This window comes from Oncorhynchus keta, chromosome 2, assembly GCF_023373465.1.
Source record: "Oncorhynchus keta strain PuntledgeMale-10-30-2019 chromosome 2, Oket_V2, whole genome shotgun sequence".
In the NCBI taxonomy this organism is placed as follows: Eukaryota; Metazoa; Chordata; class Actinopteri; order Salmoniformes; family Salmonidae; genus Oncorhynchus; species Oncorhynchus keta.
The window spans coordinates 29261115-29279092 of NC_068422.1; the positions used below are offsets into that span (position 1 = coordinate 29261115).

General features: G+C 42.9%; 1 protein-coding gene across 1 annotated transcript; it reads left to right on the top strand.

Annotated features, from left to right (window-relative positions):
• The first annotated feature begins 1579 nt into the window (after window positions 1–1579).
• Window positions 1580–17433, top strand: LOC118361617 (solute carrier family 22 member 7-like). The gene is made up of 10 exons (XM_035741697.1): window positions 1580–2138; window positions 2261–2364; window positions 8446–8600; window positions 9206–9374; window positions 9630–9753; window positions 13966–14075; window positions 14794–15008; window positions 15229–15337; window positions 15669–15875; window positions 17032–17433. The coding sequence occupies exons 1-10, from the start codon at window positions 1761–1763 to the stop codon at window positions 17114–17116; spliced, it is 1656 nt and encodes a 551-aa protein (XP_035597590.1). The 5' UTR covers window positions 1580–1760; the 3' UTR covers window positions 17117–17433.
• Window positions 17434–17978: the final 545 nt, after the last annotated feature.

Genomic DNA, 17978 nt, shown 5'->3' on the forward strand with positions numbered 1-17978 from the left:
AGTCTGAGCCAATATCCAAATGGTTGTTCATCAGTCAGAGGTAATGTGGCATAAAAGTCAGCAAGGGGCATGCTTGAAAAAACAGTGTCACTAAAATGTTGTTTCAGTATGTCAAAGATGGGACTCGGGCCTTTAGATAAATCAATGGAGGGATTGCTGCGTATGCCCACTTTAACAACATCGCGGGCCTTCCCATAAGCCTGCCCATAACCTCAACTGCATGGTCCATCACAGACACGCCCCTCTTACGCATGTAAACCATTACCATATCCTCCCACTCATGCACGGTGCACTTTTCAGAGCCACCCCCCCGGAAAGTACACCGGTTCCCTGATATCAGACTTCAATACCAGGTTCAGGCCTGACACATCCATACCCCTAGAGCTGCATACACTCCCCATAACATTGTCCCCAACATGTCCAACAATTGCCTTTGACTCCAAACAGGAGGCAATGTTCTCCCCAATGGAATGACCAATCTGCTGTACTATGTCTGCTATGAAACCCATGGAGACCTCCCCACTCCCTGTATTTGGCAAAACTCTTTCATACACATCCTTGGGCATGTCCATGGGTAAACTATCATCAAAACCCTCCAGTTTAGGCATAGGTGTAGAAGTAACTGGAATTTTGGCTGAACCCCTACCAACAGATGGTGACAGATTAAATGACAGGAAACCCCTACTTCTCCCAACACCTTCCATTTTAACAATGGGAAATCAACACCCTAATAAAAATGTAAATAGCAAAACATGTATATCTATATATATATATATTTTTTTTTACCTCACGTCAAAATCTAACCTATATCTAGTACACTGGTAAAACTCACCCTACTTATATCAGATATACATTAGAATTTCAAATAAACAAGTAACACAAAAGAAATCATCAATTTCGATAATAAAACGTTCTAGTGGCGCCCTCTTGTGGTGAAATGCGATATCGCCATAAACTGCACAAGCAACGTCTTATCTGATTCTTCAACGGCAACCACGGCGAAGTTCTGAGATGGAAATCCAGCGAAGGATGATCCGATCCAGAAGAACAGTCACGGCACCACTGTAACAGTACTCTTCTTGCGTTGTGTACAATCAGTCATCGACACGGAACTCCAACGTGTAGCACCAGTCATGGAGATTTATTCTGATAGGAACAGCACAAAATTGCACGTCATGCAATGCACGGCTCACCATCCAACTCTTTACTCACGCACGCTGGTTTGGTGCTTGTTCACTGGAGTAGTTACCAAAATAATACAATTACAATATAATATATTTAACAATGTACCTGATAGGAACAGCACAAAATTGCACGTCATGCAATGCACGGCTCACCACCCAACTCTGCACTCACGCACTGTACAAAATATATGAATCACTTTTGACGACAGTGCTTTGCAACCAACAACTTAACGCTGGTTTGGTGCTTGTTCACTGGGATGATTCTAACTGGAACATCCCCCCTCGTAAGCAAGCTACGCAAACCAGCCAATAAGATGCCATGTTGAGTAGGTGAAGGCAAGACAAAACTCAAACCAAAAACCCATTGGCTTAACAATAAAGTGGCAAGGGGAATCACCAATATAACCGTGTTACACTGGTAAATATGTCCTTATCCTACTTTCCAACCTTTATATAACACAAAGAATGAATTACCAACTGTGAGAAGAGCAGAGGACTGTCTCTGCAGACAGCATTAGAGGTGGTTGCTGCTACTTTATTGAGTGGAGTTCTGGCGACTCCAAAGTGCTTTTCAAAATGAAATTTGACGATGTCCTCTCAGAAATCAATGGATTTGGAAAATTCCAAACAATGATCGTCCTGATTCAGAGCCTCTCTCGCATGACCCTGCCATGTCACTTCTTACTGAATAACTTCATAGCTGCTGTGCCCTCTCACCACTGTGACCTCAGCGCTCTGGATGATGAGGGTGTCTTTGGGAATCTGACCCAGGAGCAGAGACTGACTGTCAGTATTCCAGTACAGGAAGATGGGACTCCAAGCTCCTGCAAGATGTTTCCAGAACCCCAGTTCCACCTCCTGTCCAACTCCAATGACAGTGACCTAGCTACAGTCCCCTGTCAGAATGGATGGGTATATGACAACAGCACCTTCAAATCCACTCTGGCTACAGAGGTAAGTCTCTTCCTTTTCCAGCTATTTTGCTTTCTAGATGGAAAGCATTGAACATGTTGATCACTTTGTAACTGTTCCGTTGTACTCATGACACCAGGGTTATTGTTATGATCTCTTTTAAGTGGGACCTTGTATGCGATAGAAAAGGGATGAACAAAGCGACAGCCACCATTTTCTTCATTGGAGTAATGTGTGGGGCTCCTTTATTCGGTTTCCTCAGTGACAGGTATGTATGCACCATACAGAAAGGACCCTTACTACTTCACACAAACTTGCGTATACACACCAAGGTTATTATAGTAAACGAAAACTGAAAATAAATAAAAAATAAAATTGGAAAAATAATTTAGTAAACTGAAAAAAAATGTCAATCGAAAAAAAACATTTGAAACTTAACTATACTGAAACTATTATCTATGATGCAGAAAATAACTAAAATAAAATTAAAAAACATCATAAATTGTTTAGTTTTAGTTGTTTTCTTCTAAACTTTGAGCAGAAATCAAATGTTGATGTTTCAAATAGGCCTAGCTTGTACTAGCTATCAGTAGCTAACAGGGAAGAAATTCGAGGGTGTGCATGGAGCATGAATGGGGCAAGCTAGAACAGCTTGTGAAGTTGCTGGAGCCGTTCACAATCCACACCGTCCAACTGGCTGACCAGTGACTGGGCCAAGCTAGAGCAGCTTGTGAAGTTGCTTAAGCCGTTTTCAATCCACATCAACCAACTCCAAAAACTGACAGCCAGTGCAGTGTCTTCTTAACCTTGAGGCAGACTTGCAGTCAACTACGGTTTCAAAACAGTTGGCACAGGTCCTCCTGAAGTCACTGCGTGAGCGCTTTGCATGCATACTGAATCCTCTGGCACTTCGATCCAACCTCTGCAGCAGCTTGTCTGATGGGCCCAAGTGTGTCTGTGGCACTTCGCTCAACAGAGACAGAGACACTGATGAGGGAAGCAGAGTCTTTTTTCCTTCATCAAATCAGAGAGTACAGCTGTGGAGCAGCAGGTCCGCAGGAAGATGCCAGCACAATGAGTCAAGCAAGCATGTCGATCTCAGTGCTTCATGTTTAATATTACATCAACACATGTTTAATATTACATACAAAGTAACATGTCAAAGGTGCCATGTCTTCATTCATCTGTTGTTTTTGACAGATAAAGGTAAAGGTACTTGATTCTCCTTACATCTACTACTAAAGTTAGAAAAGCATAACATATGCACTATACCCACACGTACACATGGATTTTGTGTCGAAGATATGCGGTAGTAGAGTAGGGGCCTTGGCAGCAGCTAATGGGGATCCATAATACATTCAAAAACATTCTAAAACTACTGATAATACATGAAACAATGTCCCTTTCCTTTGGCTGGAAAATAGCTGCATAGTTAAAACTATTTGTATTTATTAAGGATCCCAATTCTCTACACCTCTGCTCTTCTTCGTAATTAATTCTGTGTGTTATATAAAAGTTGGAAAGTAGGATAAGGACATAATTATCAGCATTGTGTTAACCATTCATTGATCCTAAGCAGAGATACAGTACCAGCTGATAAAGCGAAAGCTTGATCCCAATAAATGGGATGTTTTTTCTTCATTTATTTTTAGGCAACTACCATAAACTTTCACATTAGAGGTGCTGAAGTGATAATTCAGCAACACTTTATTTGGAAAATCTGAAATCAATGTTTAGTTTGTAGATGTTCATTAACTCTCAACACCATTTTAACCAACTATCCACTAACACGAACCCTTACTTCAAGCCTATATACCTTACAATAATCAGGGGTCCAGCAGCATTAAGGCAGTTGTATACAATTTCAAATATTACATGACATTACATTTCATAACACTTTTCACAAGACGTTAAGTGTGTTCCCTCAAACCACTACTGTACTATCACATATCTACAATACAAAATCCATGTGTACATGTGTTTAGTGTGCGTGTCTTATCATGTGTATGTGTGCCTGTGTGTGTGTGTCTCTTCAAAGTCCTCACTGTTCCATAAGGTTTATTTTTATATATTAAAATATGGTTCTACTGCTTGCATTAGTTACATGATGTGGAATAGTGTTCTATATAGCCATGGCTCTATGTAGTACTGTGCACCTCCAATAGTCTGTTCCTGACTTGGGGATTGTGAAGAGATCTTTGGTGGCACGTATTTTGGGGTATGAATGGGTGTCTGAGCTGTGTGCTAGTATTTTAAACAGACACCTGGGTGCATTCAGCATGTCAACACTTCTTACAAAAACAAGTTGTGATGAAGTCAATCGCTCCTCCACTTTGAGCAATGAGAGATTTACATACATATTATTAATATTAGCTCTCTGTGTACATTTTAAGGGCCAGCTGTGGTGTCCTGTTTTGAACCAATTGTAATTGTCAGAGGTCCCTATTTGTGGCACCTGACCACATGACTGAACAGTATTCCAGGTGCTACAAACTAGAGCCTGTAGGACCTGCCTTGTTGATAGTGTTGCAAAAAGGCAGCACTGCGCTTTATTACCGACAGCTTCTCCCCATCTTAGCTACTATTGTATGTTTTGATCATGACAGTCACATCAACTTGCTCAATTTCCACAAAATGTATTACAAAATGAGGTTGAGGTTTAGGGTTTAGTGAATGATTTGTCCCAAATTCAATGCTCTTAGTTTAATTTTTAAAATATTTTTAGGATTAACTTACTTTGCCACCCTTCTCAAACAAACTGCGGCTCTTTGTTAAGTATTGCAGTGATTTCACTCACTGTAGCAGCTGTATAGCTGTATAGCTGTATAGTGTTGAGTCATCCGTATACATAGACACACTGACTTTACTCAAGGCCAGTGGCATGTCATTAATAAAGATTGAAAAAAGTAAGGGGCCTAGACAGCTTCCCTGGTGAAATCCTGATTCTAGCTGGATTATGTTGGAGATGCTTCCATCAAAGAACACCCTCTGCGTTCTGTTAGACAGGTAACTCTTTATCCAATATAGCAGGGGGTGAAAAATCATAACACATACATTTTTCCATCAGTAGACTATGATCGGTAATGTCAAAGCCGCACTGAAGTCTAACAAAACAGCAATATCTCTCAGCCTATTTACATTTACATTTAAGTCATTTAGCAGACGCTCTTATCCAGAGCGACTTACAAATTGGTGCATTCACCTTAAGACATCCAGTGGAACAGCCACTTTACAATAGCCTATCATTTGTGTAAGTGCTGTCCTTGTTGAATGTTCTTCCTTATAAGCATGCTGAAAGTCTGTCAATTTGTTTACAGTAAAATAGCATTGTATCTGGTCAAACACAATTTTTCCCAAATGCTTACAAAGGGTTGGTAACAGGCTGGTTGGTTGGCTATTTGAGACAATATTCTTGGGTAGTGGTATTACTTTTGCTTCCTTCCAGGCCTGACAGAACACACTTTCTAGTTGGCTTAGATTGAAGATATATAGTTGAAGTCAGAAGTTTACATACACCTTAGCCAAATACATTTAAATTCAATTTTTCACAATTCCTGAAATGTAATCCTAGTAAAAATTCCCTGTTTTAGGTCAGTTAGGATAACCACTTTATTTTAAGAATGTGAAATGTCAGAATAATAGTAGTGAGAATGATTTATTTCAGCTTTTATTTCTTTCATCACAGTTCCAGTGGGTCAGATGTTTACATACACTCAATTAGTATTTGGTAGCATTGCCTTTAAATTGTTTAACTTGGGTCAAATGTTTCGGGTAGCCTTCCACAAGCTTCCTACAATAAGTTGGGTGAATTTTGGCCCATTCCTCCTGACAGAGCTGGTGTAACTGAGTCAGGTTTGTAGGCCTCCTTGCTCGCACACGCTTTTTAAGTTCTGCCCACAAATTTTCTATAGGATTGAGGTCAGGGCTTTGTGATGGCCACTCCAATACTTTGACTTTGTTGTCCTTAAGCCATTTTGCCACAACTTTGGAAGTATGCTTGGGGTCATTGTCCATTTGGAAGATCCATCTGCGACCAAGCTTTAACTTCCTGAGTGATGTCTTGAGATGTTGCTTCAATATATCCACATCATTTTCCTTCCCTCATGATGCCATCTATTTTGTGAAGTTCACCAGTCCCTCCTGCAACAAAGCACCCCCACAACATGATGCTGCCACCGCTGTGCTTCACGTTGGGATGGTGTTCTTCGGCTTGCAAGCCTTCCTCTTTTTCCTCCAAACATAACGATGGTCATTATGGCCAAACAGCTCTATTTTTGTTTCATCAGACCAGAGGACATTTCTCCAAAAAGTACGATCTTTGTCCCCATGTGCAATTGCAAACCATAGTCTGTTTTTTTTTAGAACAGTGGTTTTGGAGCAGTGGCTTCTTCCTTGCTGATCCGCCTTTCAGGTTATGTCGATATAGGACTCGTTTTGCTGTGGATATAGATACTTTTGTACTTTTTTCCTCCAGCATCATCACAAAGTCATTTGCTGTTGTTCTGGGATTGATTCGCACTTTTCGCACCAAAGTAGGTTCATCTCTAGGAGACAGAACGCGTCTCCTTCCTGAGCTGTATGACTACTGCGTTGTCCCAATGTGTTATTTACTTGTGTACTATTGTTTGGACAGATGAACGTGGTACCTTCAGGCGTTTGGAAATTTGTGGTCTACAATTTATTTTCTGAGGTCTTGGATGATTTCTTTTGATTTTCACATGATGTCAAGCAAAGAGGCACTGAGTTTGAAGGTAGGCCTTAAAATATATCCACAGGTACACCTCCAATTGACTCAAATTATGCCAATTAGCCTATCAAAAGCTTTTAAAGCCATGATATCATTTTCTGGAATTTTCCAAGCTGTTTAAAGGCACAGTCAACTTAGTGTATGTAAACTTCTGGCCCACTGGAATTGTGATAAAGTGAATTATAGGTGAAATAATCTGTCTGCAAACAATTGTTGGAAAAATGACTTGTGTCATGCACAAAGTAGATGTCCTAACCGACTTGCCAAAACTATAGTTTGTTAACAATAATTTTGTGGAGTGGTTGAAAAATATGTTTAATGACTCCAACCTAAGTGTATGTAAACTATACAGTTGAAGTCAGAAGTTTACATGCACTAAGGTTGGACAATTGTTTAAAGACAGATTATTTCACCTATAACTCACTATATCACAATTCCAGATGTATTTGGCTAAGGTGTATGTAAAAGTCAACTGTATTTTTTTAGCCAGACAAGTCAATTAAGAACAAATTCTTATTTACAATGACTGTCTACTCCAGCCAAACCCTAACGACACTGGGCCAATTGTGTGCCGCATTATGGGACTCCCAATCACAGCCAGTTTTAATACAGCCTGGAATTGAACCAGGGTCTGTAGTTAAGACTCCAGCACTGAGATGCAGTGCCTTAGACTGTTGTGCCACTCGGGAGCCCTCTAGCAAATCGGAGAGGCAATATCATTTGCTATTATTCTCAGTAATTTTCCATCCGAGTTGTCAGACCCCGCTGGCTTGTCATTTTTGATAGACAGCAATAATGTTTTCACCTCTTCTACACTCACTTTACGGACTTCAATGCTTGTCTTTCATAATTTGATCAGTTCTACTTGTATGTGTAGTGTCAGAATTTGTTGCTGGCATGTCATGCTGAAGTTTTCTAATCTTGCCAATGAACAATCATTAAAGGAATTGGCAATATCAGTGGGTTTTGTGATGAATGAGCCATCTGATTTAATGAATGATGGAGCTGAGTTTGCCTTTCTACCCAAAATGACAATTAAGGTGCTCCAAAGCTTTATATCATTCCTCTTTTCCTCTTTTAGTTTCTTCTTTTTATTCAGTTTAGTCAGATGATTTCTCAATTTGCATTACGTTTTCCAATCGGTTGTGCAGCCAGACTTATTTGCCATTCATTTTGCCTCATCCCTCTCAACCATAGAATTTTTCAATTCCTCATCAATCCACAGGGATTTAACTGTTTTCACAGTAAAAAAAAATGTAAACGGGGCATGCTTATTAGTAACTGGATTAAGCAATTTCATAAATATGTCAAGTGCAGTGTCTGGATCCTCATTACACACCATAGACCAACAAATCTTTATTTCATACAACATAGGAACAATTACAAAACTTCTTGCATGACCTCTTATACACTATATTAGGTCCAGACTTTGGTGTTCAATTGAATCCTTTACAGAAATGAAATATTCTGATAGTGTCTCGTGTTTAATACCATATTGTTGTGTTTCACTTAGCTGCATTGTGTATAGAAATATGGCAACACTACATCATGATATACTGTACTGATAATTGCCTTTATAATATTTTATTTTTCTCTGAACAGATTCGGCCGGAGGGCAATGCTGATGGTGGCTTACCTAGCAACTATGGTGTTTGCTTTTACCAGCGCCTTCTCCACCTCCTATGTCATGTTTTGTATCATGAGATTTTTCACCGGAATGACACTATCTGGAATAAGCATAATCTCCATTGTACTCAGTGAGTTAGTCCCTGATTGCGCATTGTATTGTATGGTGTTATACATATTAAAGTGTTATACAGGTAGCCTAGCAATTAAGAGCATTGTGCCAGTAACTGAAAGGTCACTGGTTAAAATCCCAGAGCCGACTAAGTGAAAAATCTTGAGCAAGGCACTTAATCTTAATAGCTCCTGTAAATGCTCTTGACAAGAGTGTCTGGTAAAATGTATAACGCTATTATAGTCTCCCTCTATAAAAGGTTTTAGACCTCAAGGGAATTGATCTTGGTTCAATTTTGGGTTAAATTAAATACACTGGGATTTCATAAATTATTCATATTAAAAGGTTGATGATTGATTTAGTGATATATTGCATGACTGAATGATATTTTCTGTTCCTTCTGTAGCTTCTATGAATATTCAACTTGTTCAACATGAACTTTGACTGTAGAGGCACTCTGCAAATTATGTTGAGACAAATCTGAAAGTAAACACAAAAAAATGGTTGCTTGGTATCAACATCAGTTGCTTTACATTAGATGTAAGTGTTAGCATAAAGATCGGTATTTACTTTAACATTCAAATATAATTAATTCTAAACTCTCTTTCTTGGACATATCTACAGGTGTGGAATGGTTTGACATTCAACACAGGACATTTGCTGGAGTGATAGTAAGCCTGGATTGGACAGGTGGAAACATGCTGCTAGCTAGCATTGCATACTTTGTGAACGACTGGAGGTGGCTGACCATAGCAGTTACCTCACCTCTTGTCTTGGCTGTCATTACCTGGTGGTACACAACCCATTTTACTTTGATGTTATGTGTTATACTTGGTTTGATGAGTTCAACGTTAAAACTTGTCCGGTGGTAAAACATGTAAAGGTAAAACTTGTTGAAATGTTTGTGGATGTAATGGTGAAGTCAGACCTTACTATTACTAAGGGTATATATATCTACTAAAAGGAAAGGTTTCTAACAACATAACATTATTGTTAGAGACCATCTGTTGGCCTTGCCTGGTGTCATCAGGGATCTGTGCCATTGCAGGTGGCTTCCAGAGTCTGCTAGGTGGCTCTTAGCGAATGGAGAAAAAGAAAAAGCCCATTTCTACCTGGAGAAATGTGCCAAGATGAACAACAGATCCAAGTGTATGGCTGAGATCACACCACAGGTACATTTAATGCTCACATATGTGGTATCATGTTAGGATAGCCTTAGTCTCAACAGGGCATCTTTCAATCACAAGTCCTGCTGAGACTAAGACTGTCTGTCACGACTTCCACCGAAGTCTGGTTCCTCTCCTTGTTCAGGCAGCGGTCGGCGTCGCCGGTCTTCTAGCCATCGTCAATCCACTTTTCATTTTCCATTTGTTTTGTCTTGTTTTCCTACACACCTGGTTTTCATTTCCCTCATTAATTGTTATGTATTTAACCCTCTTCCCCCCCATGTCTTTGTGGGGTATTGTTTGTTGTAAGTGCTTGTGCACATGTTTACTGGTGCGCGATGGGTGTTGTGCCCATGTTTGTTATTCTTTATGCCGTTGGTTTTGCAATTAAACTGCTCCTGCTATTACCTAGTTCTGCTCTCCTGCGTGTGACTTCCTTGCCACCAGTTACGCACGCCTTACAGAATTCCCCATCTTGAAAATGGAGTCAGCGGGAGCAGGTGCCCCTAGTATAGGGGTTGAGGAGTGCATCCATGAGCAAGCAGCAATGATCCACCATCTCGGCACCGCCATGGACCGAGTCGTCCAAAACATAGATCGCTGGGAGAGACAGGGAGTTCATCCAGCGCCTCCACCAGCACAAACAGGGCATCCACCACTCGCCTCCCCTTCACCCGGTCCCAGTGGGATTCGTCTCGCCCTTCCCGGGGAGTACGACGGGACGGCTGCACGCTGCCAGGGTTTCCTATTGCAGCTAGATCTCTACCGGGCAACCGCTCACCCGGCTCCTTCGGGCCGTGAGAGAGTGTCCACACTCGTCTTGTGCCTCTCAGGGAAAGCCCTGGAGTGGGCCAATGCCATGTGGGGAGAAGGAGATGTGGCGCTGGACCATTTCGAGGATTTCATCTCTACCATCTGAGGCAGGGGACGAGGAGCGCTCAGGAGTTCGCCATGGACCTTTGGACCCTGGCCACCGGCGCGGGGTGGAACAACAGGGCCCTGATCGACCACTATTGCTGTAGTTTGCGCGAGGACGTCCGTCGGGAGTTGGCCTGCAGGGACATCACCCTCACCTTCGACCAGCTGGTGGACCTGTCCATTCGGTTGGATAACCTGCTGGCTATCCACGGACGTCCAGAGCAGGTCTGTTGGGTCCATGTCACTTTTTATGAGTTTTCCCCGCATTCCCAGCATAAGGCGCTCTTCAATTCAGGCGCGGCTGGGAGTTTTATAGACCGATCGTTCGCCCATAGTTTAGGGATCCCCATTGTTCCTGTGAATGTGCCCCTCCCCGTTCACACCATAGACAGTCGACCATTAGGGTCAAGGTTGATTAGGGAGGCCACCGCTCCCCTGGGCATGGTGACGCAGGGGGTTCACAAGGAGAGAATCAGTCTCTTCCTCATTGACTCTCCTGTGTTTCCCATGGTGCTAGGCCTACCCTGGTTAGCCTGTCATGACCCCACTGTTTCCCCACTGGAAACGGAGGGCTCTCACAGGATGGTCGCGAGAGTGCTCGGGAGATGTTTAGGGGTTTCCGATGGTGCGACTACGGTGGAAAGTCCAGACCAGGTCTCCACTGTGCGCATCCCCCCAGAATATGCCGATTTGGCTCTCGCCTTCTCCAAAAAGAAGGCGACTCAATTACCACTCCATCGACAGGGGGATTGTGCGATAAATCTCCTGGTAGATGCCGCACTTCCCAGGAGTCACGTGTATCCCCTGTCACAGGCGGAGACGGCGGCTATGGAAACGTATGTCTCTGAATCCCTGCGTCAGGGGTACATTAGGTCCTCCACTTCACCCTCAAGTTTCTTTTTTTGTGAAGAAGAAGGAGGGTCTGCGCCCGTGTATTGACTATCGAGGTCTAAACCAGATCACTGTGAGGTACAGTTACCTGCTACCGCTCATAGCCACAGCGATTGAGTCAATGCACGGGGCGCTACCTTCTTCTCAGCCCGGCAGAGCGAAACTATGATGTGGGGGACCGGGAGATGTTGGCTGTTGTCAAGGCTTTGAAGGTGCGGAGACATTGGCTTGAGGGGGCTAAACACCCTTTTCTCATCTGGACTGACCACTGCAATCTGGAGTACATCTGGGCGGTGAGGAGACTGAACCCTCGCCAGGCAAGGTGGGCCATATTTTTCACCCGTTTTGTTTTCACCCTTTCTTACAGACCAAGTTCCCAGAACGTGAAGGCAGACACACTGTCCCAGCTATATGACACAAAGGAGCTGCCCATGGATCCCACCCCCATACTCCCGGCCTCCTGCCTGGTGGCGCCGGTAGTGTGGGAGCTGGACGCGGACATTGAGCAGACGCTACATGTAGAGCCCACTCCCCTCCAGTGTCCCGCTGGGTGTCTGTACGTTCCATCAGCTGTCCGTGACCAGCTGTTCTATTGGGCCCACACGTCACCCTCCTCTGGTCCTCCAGGCATCAGTCGGACGGTGCAATGTCTGAGTGGGAAGTACTGGTGGTCCACTTTGGCTAAGGACATGAGGGTTTATGTTTCCTCCTGCTCGGTGTGCACCCAGTGTAAGGCTCCTAGGCACCTGCCCAGAGGTAAGCTACACCCCTTACCCGTTCCACAACGGCCTTGGTCGCACCTGTCGGTGTATTTCCTTACCGATCTTCCTCCTTCACAGGGTAACACCATGATCCTGGTCGTTGTGAACCGTTTTTCTAAGTCCTGCCGTCTCTTCCCTCTGCCCGGTCTCCCTACGGCCCTACAGACTGCGGAGGCCTTGTTTACACACGTCTTCCGACACTATGGGGTGCCTGAGGACATAGTGTCTTCACTTCGAGGGTCTGGAGGGCGTTTATAGAACATCGGGGGCCTTACCTCGGGTTTTCACCCCGAGAGTAACGGGCAGGTGGAGAGAGTTAACCAGGATGTGGGTAGGTTTCTGAGGTCTTATTACCAGGACCGACCGGGGGAGTGGGCGGTGTTCGTGCCCTGGGCAGAGATGGCCCAGAACTCGCTCCGCCATTCCTCCACTAATCTCTCCCCCTTCCAGTGCGTTCTGGGGTATCAGCCGGTTCTGGCTCCTTGGCATCAGAGTCAGACCGAGGCTCCTGCGGTAGACAACTGTTTCCCGGCGCGCGGAGGAGACATGGGACGCCACTCATGTTCACCTTCAGCGCGCCGTGCTGTGCTAGAAAGCCAGTGCAGACCGTCACCACAGTGAGGCCCCGGTGTTCACACCGGACGACCAGGTCTGGCTCTCGACCCGAAACCTGCCCCTGCCTGCCCTTCCGGAAGCTAGGTCTACGGTTTGTGGGGTCATTTAAAGTCCTGAGGATACTGAACGAGGTGAGTTACAGGTTACAGCTTCCCCCCGATTACCGTATTAACCCCTCGTTCCATGTGTCTCTCCTCAGGCCGGTGGTGGCTGCTGTGCTACAGGTGTCTGAGGTGCGGGAGTTTCCTCCACCCTCTCTGGACATCGAACTCCGTTCGATCCATACTGGATTCGAGGCGTCGGGCGAGGGGCCTTCAGTACCTCGTAGACTGGGAGGGGTACGGTCCGGAGGAGAGATGCTGGGTTCCGGTGGAAGACGTGTTGGACCCTTCAATGCTGCGGGAGTTCCACCTTCTCCGTCCGGATCGCCCTGCACCTCGCCCTCCGGGTCTTCCCCGAGGCCGTTGTCGGCACGCTGCTGGAGGGGGGGGGTACTGTCACGACTTCCACCGAAGTCGGTTCCTCTCCTTGTTCGGGCGGCGTTCGGCATCGCCGGTCTTCTAGCCATCGTCGATCCACTTTTCATTTTCCATTTGTTTTGTCTTGTTTTCACACCTGGTTTTCAGTTCCCTCATTCATTGTTGTGTATTCAACCCTCTGTTCCCCCCCATGTCTTTGTGGGGAATTGTTTGTTGTAAGTGCACATGTTTACTGGTGTGCGATGGGTGTTGTACCCATGTTTGTTATTCTTTATGCTGTTGGTTTTGCAATTAAACTGCTCCGACTATTACCTAGTTCTGCTCTCCTGTGTGTGACTTCCCTGACACCAGTTACGCACCCCTTACACTGTCCTAATATCGACACCATACTCAGAAAATGCTGCTCATTTTAGCATGCGTGGCTTCATGACAATGGTGAAACTAATACCTTATACCAACTAATACCAGGTGAAAACCTATTCTGAGCCATCTTGGTAAGCAAATAAGATAAACCTAGAAATGCATACAAGCATGCCTTTTTTGGTTGCCCACAGACCCTTACGAATGCAGTAAGAGTTAAAGATGAGGAGAAGAAGTACGGTTTTGTGGACCTTGTGAGAACTCCAAATATAAGGAAACTTGCCATTTGCACAGGAATACTATGGTAAGTAGGGGAAAACACTTTTGGATCTCATCAAGGTCTGATGCCATAGAATTAATCTTAAATGCACTCAAAAAGGGAAACTCCACTTAAAAACAATCTTTTAGTATTTTTTTCATTAGCCCACATCATTGGCCACATGCAAAACACATCATCACGGTAATGTGGCCAGTGACACTTTGCTTCTTGAAAGTCCAATATCTTGAAAACTTGACTGCTGACATACAAAACATTTTGGGACTGTATCAACACTGGACTAATGAAAATAATATATTTTTTGAGTAGAGTTTCCCTTTAATGTTTTCTCTCCAAATTGTCTGGCTGTCAAATTTACAGGAGCAACATGTACTATTTTCGTCATCATTTCCATTTCTTCAAGATTCTTAAAGGACACAGAAATAGAAACGCCTAAAATGGCTTAGTACTGCTTCTTACCTTATCATAATCCATTTGGCCATCCATTGGGCCATCCACAGGAGGTTGGTGGCACCTTAATTGGGGTGAACGGGCTCGTGCTAATGACTGGAGCGGAATTGGTGGAATGGTATCAAATACATCAAACAAATGGGTTCAAGGTGTTTGATATCATAGGCCATTATTATGAGCCTTTCTCCTATCAGCAGCCGCCACTGATTTGGCTCTAGTTGAAGGTGGAAATGTTACATGTATATCATTTAGAAGTATTTTTGATCTTAAGTTTCTTATTTTCTTCAACCTGTAGGTATGGAGTTGCATTTACATATTACGGCATCAGCTTGAACATCACTGGGTTTGGCATGAATGTCTACTTCACACAGTTCATATATGCTGCCATCGAGTTGCCTGGAAAGATTATGGTCTATTATTTCTTGAACAAGTTTGGCCGAAAACCTGGACAGGTTGGGACATTGCTTTTGACTGGAACCTGTGTCTTCATCAACATATTTGTTCCTCAAGGTATTTGTTGGTTCCTGAAAGATATTGTTAGCAAATAATGGGTTTTCACTTTACTTATGTTTTCCTTACTTACCTACTTACTTACAATTTGAGTTTCTTGTGGAACGTATGCCATCAACGCAGTTTGTTTTCTTTGTGCACTTGCATTTTGAGCCCTGGGGGGTATTTTTGAGTTGTTAGCCTTAGATTCAGTCATCCATGTTTTCATATTTTCACTTAGGTTTGTGGGTGTTTCGTACCATCGTGGGTCTTTTTGGGAAAGGCCTGTCTGAAGCATCCTTCACAATAATGTTCCTTTATACCACTGAGCTCTACCCAACAGTAGTTCGGTGAGTGACCAATAAACTACCATATCACATAGTGTTCACTTAATGTAATCACCTGTAGTCTTGGTGTGCATTCAGTGAGGTGAAATGTCCTTCACAATGTTGCAGATAGAAATGTAACAAATAGAGCTAACACGACTCCTACTTGACAGACAGTCAACTCTGTTCTACACAAAAAAATGATATCTAAACATTCTGTAATGTTATTGCCTCCTTATAACACACATTGTTGAAGTGAAGCTTCCAATTTAATTATACTGACAGATTATCATAATTTTTTGCACAGATCTGTCCTCTTTTGAACTCTAAATTACTTTTTTGCTTGGTCCCTCAGGCAGAACGGCGTTGGCTACACCTCTTTTGTGGGTCGGCTAGGCGTGTCCATCGCTCCCCTCATCGCCCTATTGGACGTTGTGTGGGAGCTCCTCCCTGCTGTGATATATGCCTTGGTGGCTGTTGGTACCGGACTAGTGGCTTTGCTCCTCCCAGAAACACACAATGTTCGCCTGCCAGAGTTCATCGAGGACATAGAAAAACCAAGGTAGAGCAGGAATTGTATTTGGTAATACTGTGTCTAAAGCATCTAGATACTGTATATGATTGATTGATTATTTATTTAATTACAGTTTCAGACACCATTTAGTGCCCAGCCCATATGGGCCTATAAGATACAATCAAGTGCTTGTGAAGAAAAGGGGAAACAAATACAGTTTATAAAAATAATGCAGTTATATAATGCATTGTAAAACTTGCCATGGGCCTGATTATAAGAAATTATAAAGGCTCATGCATGCTTATAACAAGTTGTAAACATTATACCTATGCCCATGCTTTAACCAATTCTTTATAAAGGCTCACACATGCTTATAACAAGTTATAAAGCATTATAAACTGGGTGGTTCGAGCCCTGAATGCTGATTGGCTGAAAAGCTGTGGTATATCAGACCGTCTACCACGGGTATAACAAAAATGTATTTTTACTGCTCTAATTACGTTTGTAACCAGTTTATAATAGCAATAAGGCACCTCGGGGGTTTGTGGTATATTGCCAATATACCACGGTTAAGGGCTGTATCCAGGCACTCCGCATTGCGTCGTGCTGAAGAACAGCCTTTTAGCCATGGTATATTGGCAATATACCACACCCCCGTGGGGCCTTATTGCATAACTCTAAACCAGTTAGTTTGAGTCCTGGATGCTGATTGGCTGAACAGCATTTCAGCTATGTGTATATCAGACAATATACCACGGGCATGACACAGAAATACTTGTTTACTGTTCTATTTACGTTGGTAACCAGTTCATAGTAGCAATAAGGCACCTTGTGGGTTTGTGGTATATGGCCAATACACCACGGCTAAGGGCTGTATCCAGGCACTCCACTTCGCGTTGTGCATAAGAACAGCCCTTTGCCATGGTGTTACTGGCCAATATACAACACCCCTTGAACTTTATTGCTTAATTATACCCATGCCAATGCATAAACTGAATTTTTATGAAGGCTCATGCATGCTTATAACAAGTTATAATGCATTAAACCTATGCCAAGGCTTAAACCGATTCTTTACAACGGCTCATAACAAGTCATACAGTATTATACGTATACGCTTTAAGTAAAGGTTACCCATTATTTAATCAGTATTCAGAATTGGACAAATGGCCATGTAACATCTAATTGCACCTTTCATGCTTTGCAGAGCGGAACTGGATGGAGAGAGTGGCAATCCACTGAAGCAAGCTGATGAAAACAGGAATGGAAATGGAACAGTTGAGGTTACATGAATCCACGCAGAGATGCTATTAGATTATAAAATGATTAGTTATGTAGTTATATGTGAATCCATGTCACTCAGAGAGACAGTAGTTTTCAAGCAAGTGCATGATAGATGGACAGAGCAGAATATCTACCTAGAAGAAATATAATGGATGGACCAAAAGTGGATGGACTATTACTTACCTGTTTATTACTTGGTGAAAGATAGATGAATTGTAGCCCATTTTTCTTACATGGTCATTATTGAATCTACTGTTTTGTTCTTCATAAATACTGGTGTTTGTGTGTCTTACTATGTGGCTTTGCAATAAATCTGTGTTCTATACATACGTTTCCTGTACTATGTTATCCTAACTGGGTTAGAACTGGGTTCCTTAAACTCCTATCACGAGTTGTAACTTGTATTTTGGATAATTCTGACTGTGTATTGATTTTATTTCCATGCAGTTAAATACCTTTATTGTAGTGGCACGATCAATAGAACAAAACATTTAAAAAATGGTGATGTGTTTCAGCATATCTAACCTTCGTCTCATTTCCCGTTGGTCTAAAAACTTGGGTGGGAACAAGCCTGAGTCCCAGCCTGTTGGTGCCATCATGCTGTCAAGTACTTGTCACTCATTGCCAAGGTATGTTTGGCTTGACAATGAGCAATGGAGTTTGAAAAGCACAGACATCATGTTCCATTCTCGTTTTGAACTGTTCACATATTAGTGAATTCCTGAAACTTTGAAATGGTGAAATATTATTTAGTTGCTCAAGCAACTACTTGCTGTCAATGCATCACCAATTAATGTATATAAAGGCATTCTTTAACAAGCAGAAGTGGTTAATTTAATTTGTTTTGCACAGTAAAAGATTGATCTGTTT

Bases quoted from the DNA above. Each gene is read 5' to 3' on its own strand.
- LOC118361617 (XM_035741697.1), top strand. From the start codon at position 1,761: ATGAAATTTGACGATGTCCTCTCAGAAATCAATGGATTTGGAAAATTC. The intron at 9,375-9,629 runs GTACACAACCCA...GTGCCATTGCAG, and splicing joins TTGGCTGTCATTACCTGGTG to GTGGCTTCCAGAGTCTGCTA. The intron at 9,754-13,965 runs GTACATTTAATG...GGTTGCCCACAG, and splicing joins TGGCTGAGATCACACCACAG to ACCCTTACGAATGCAGTAAG.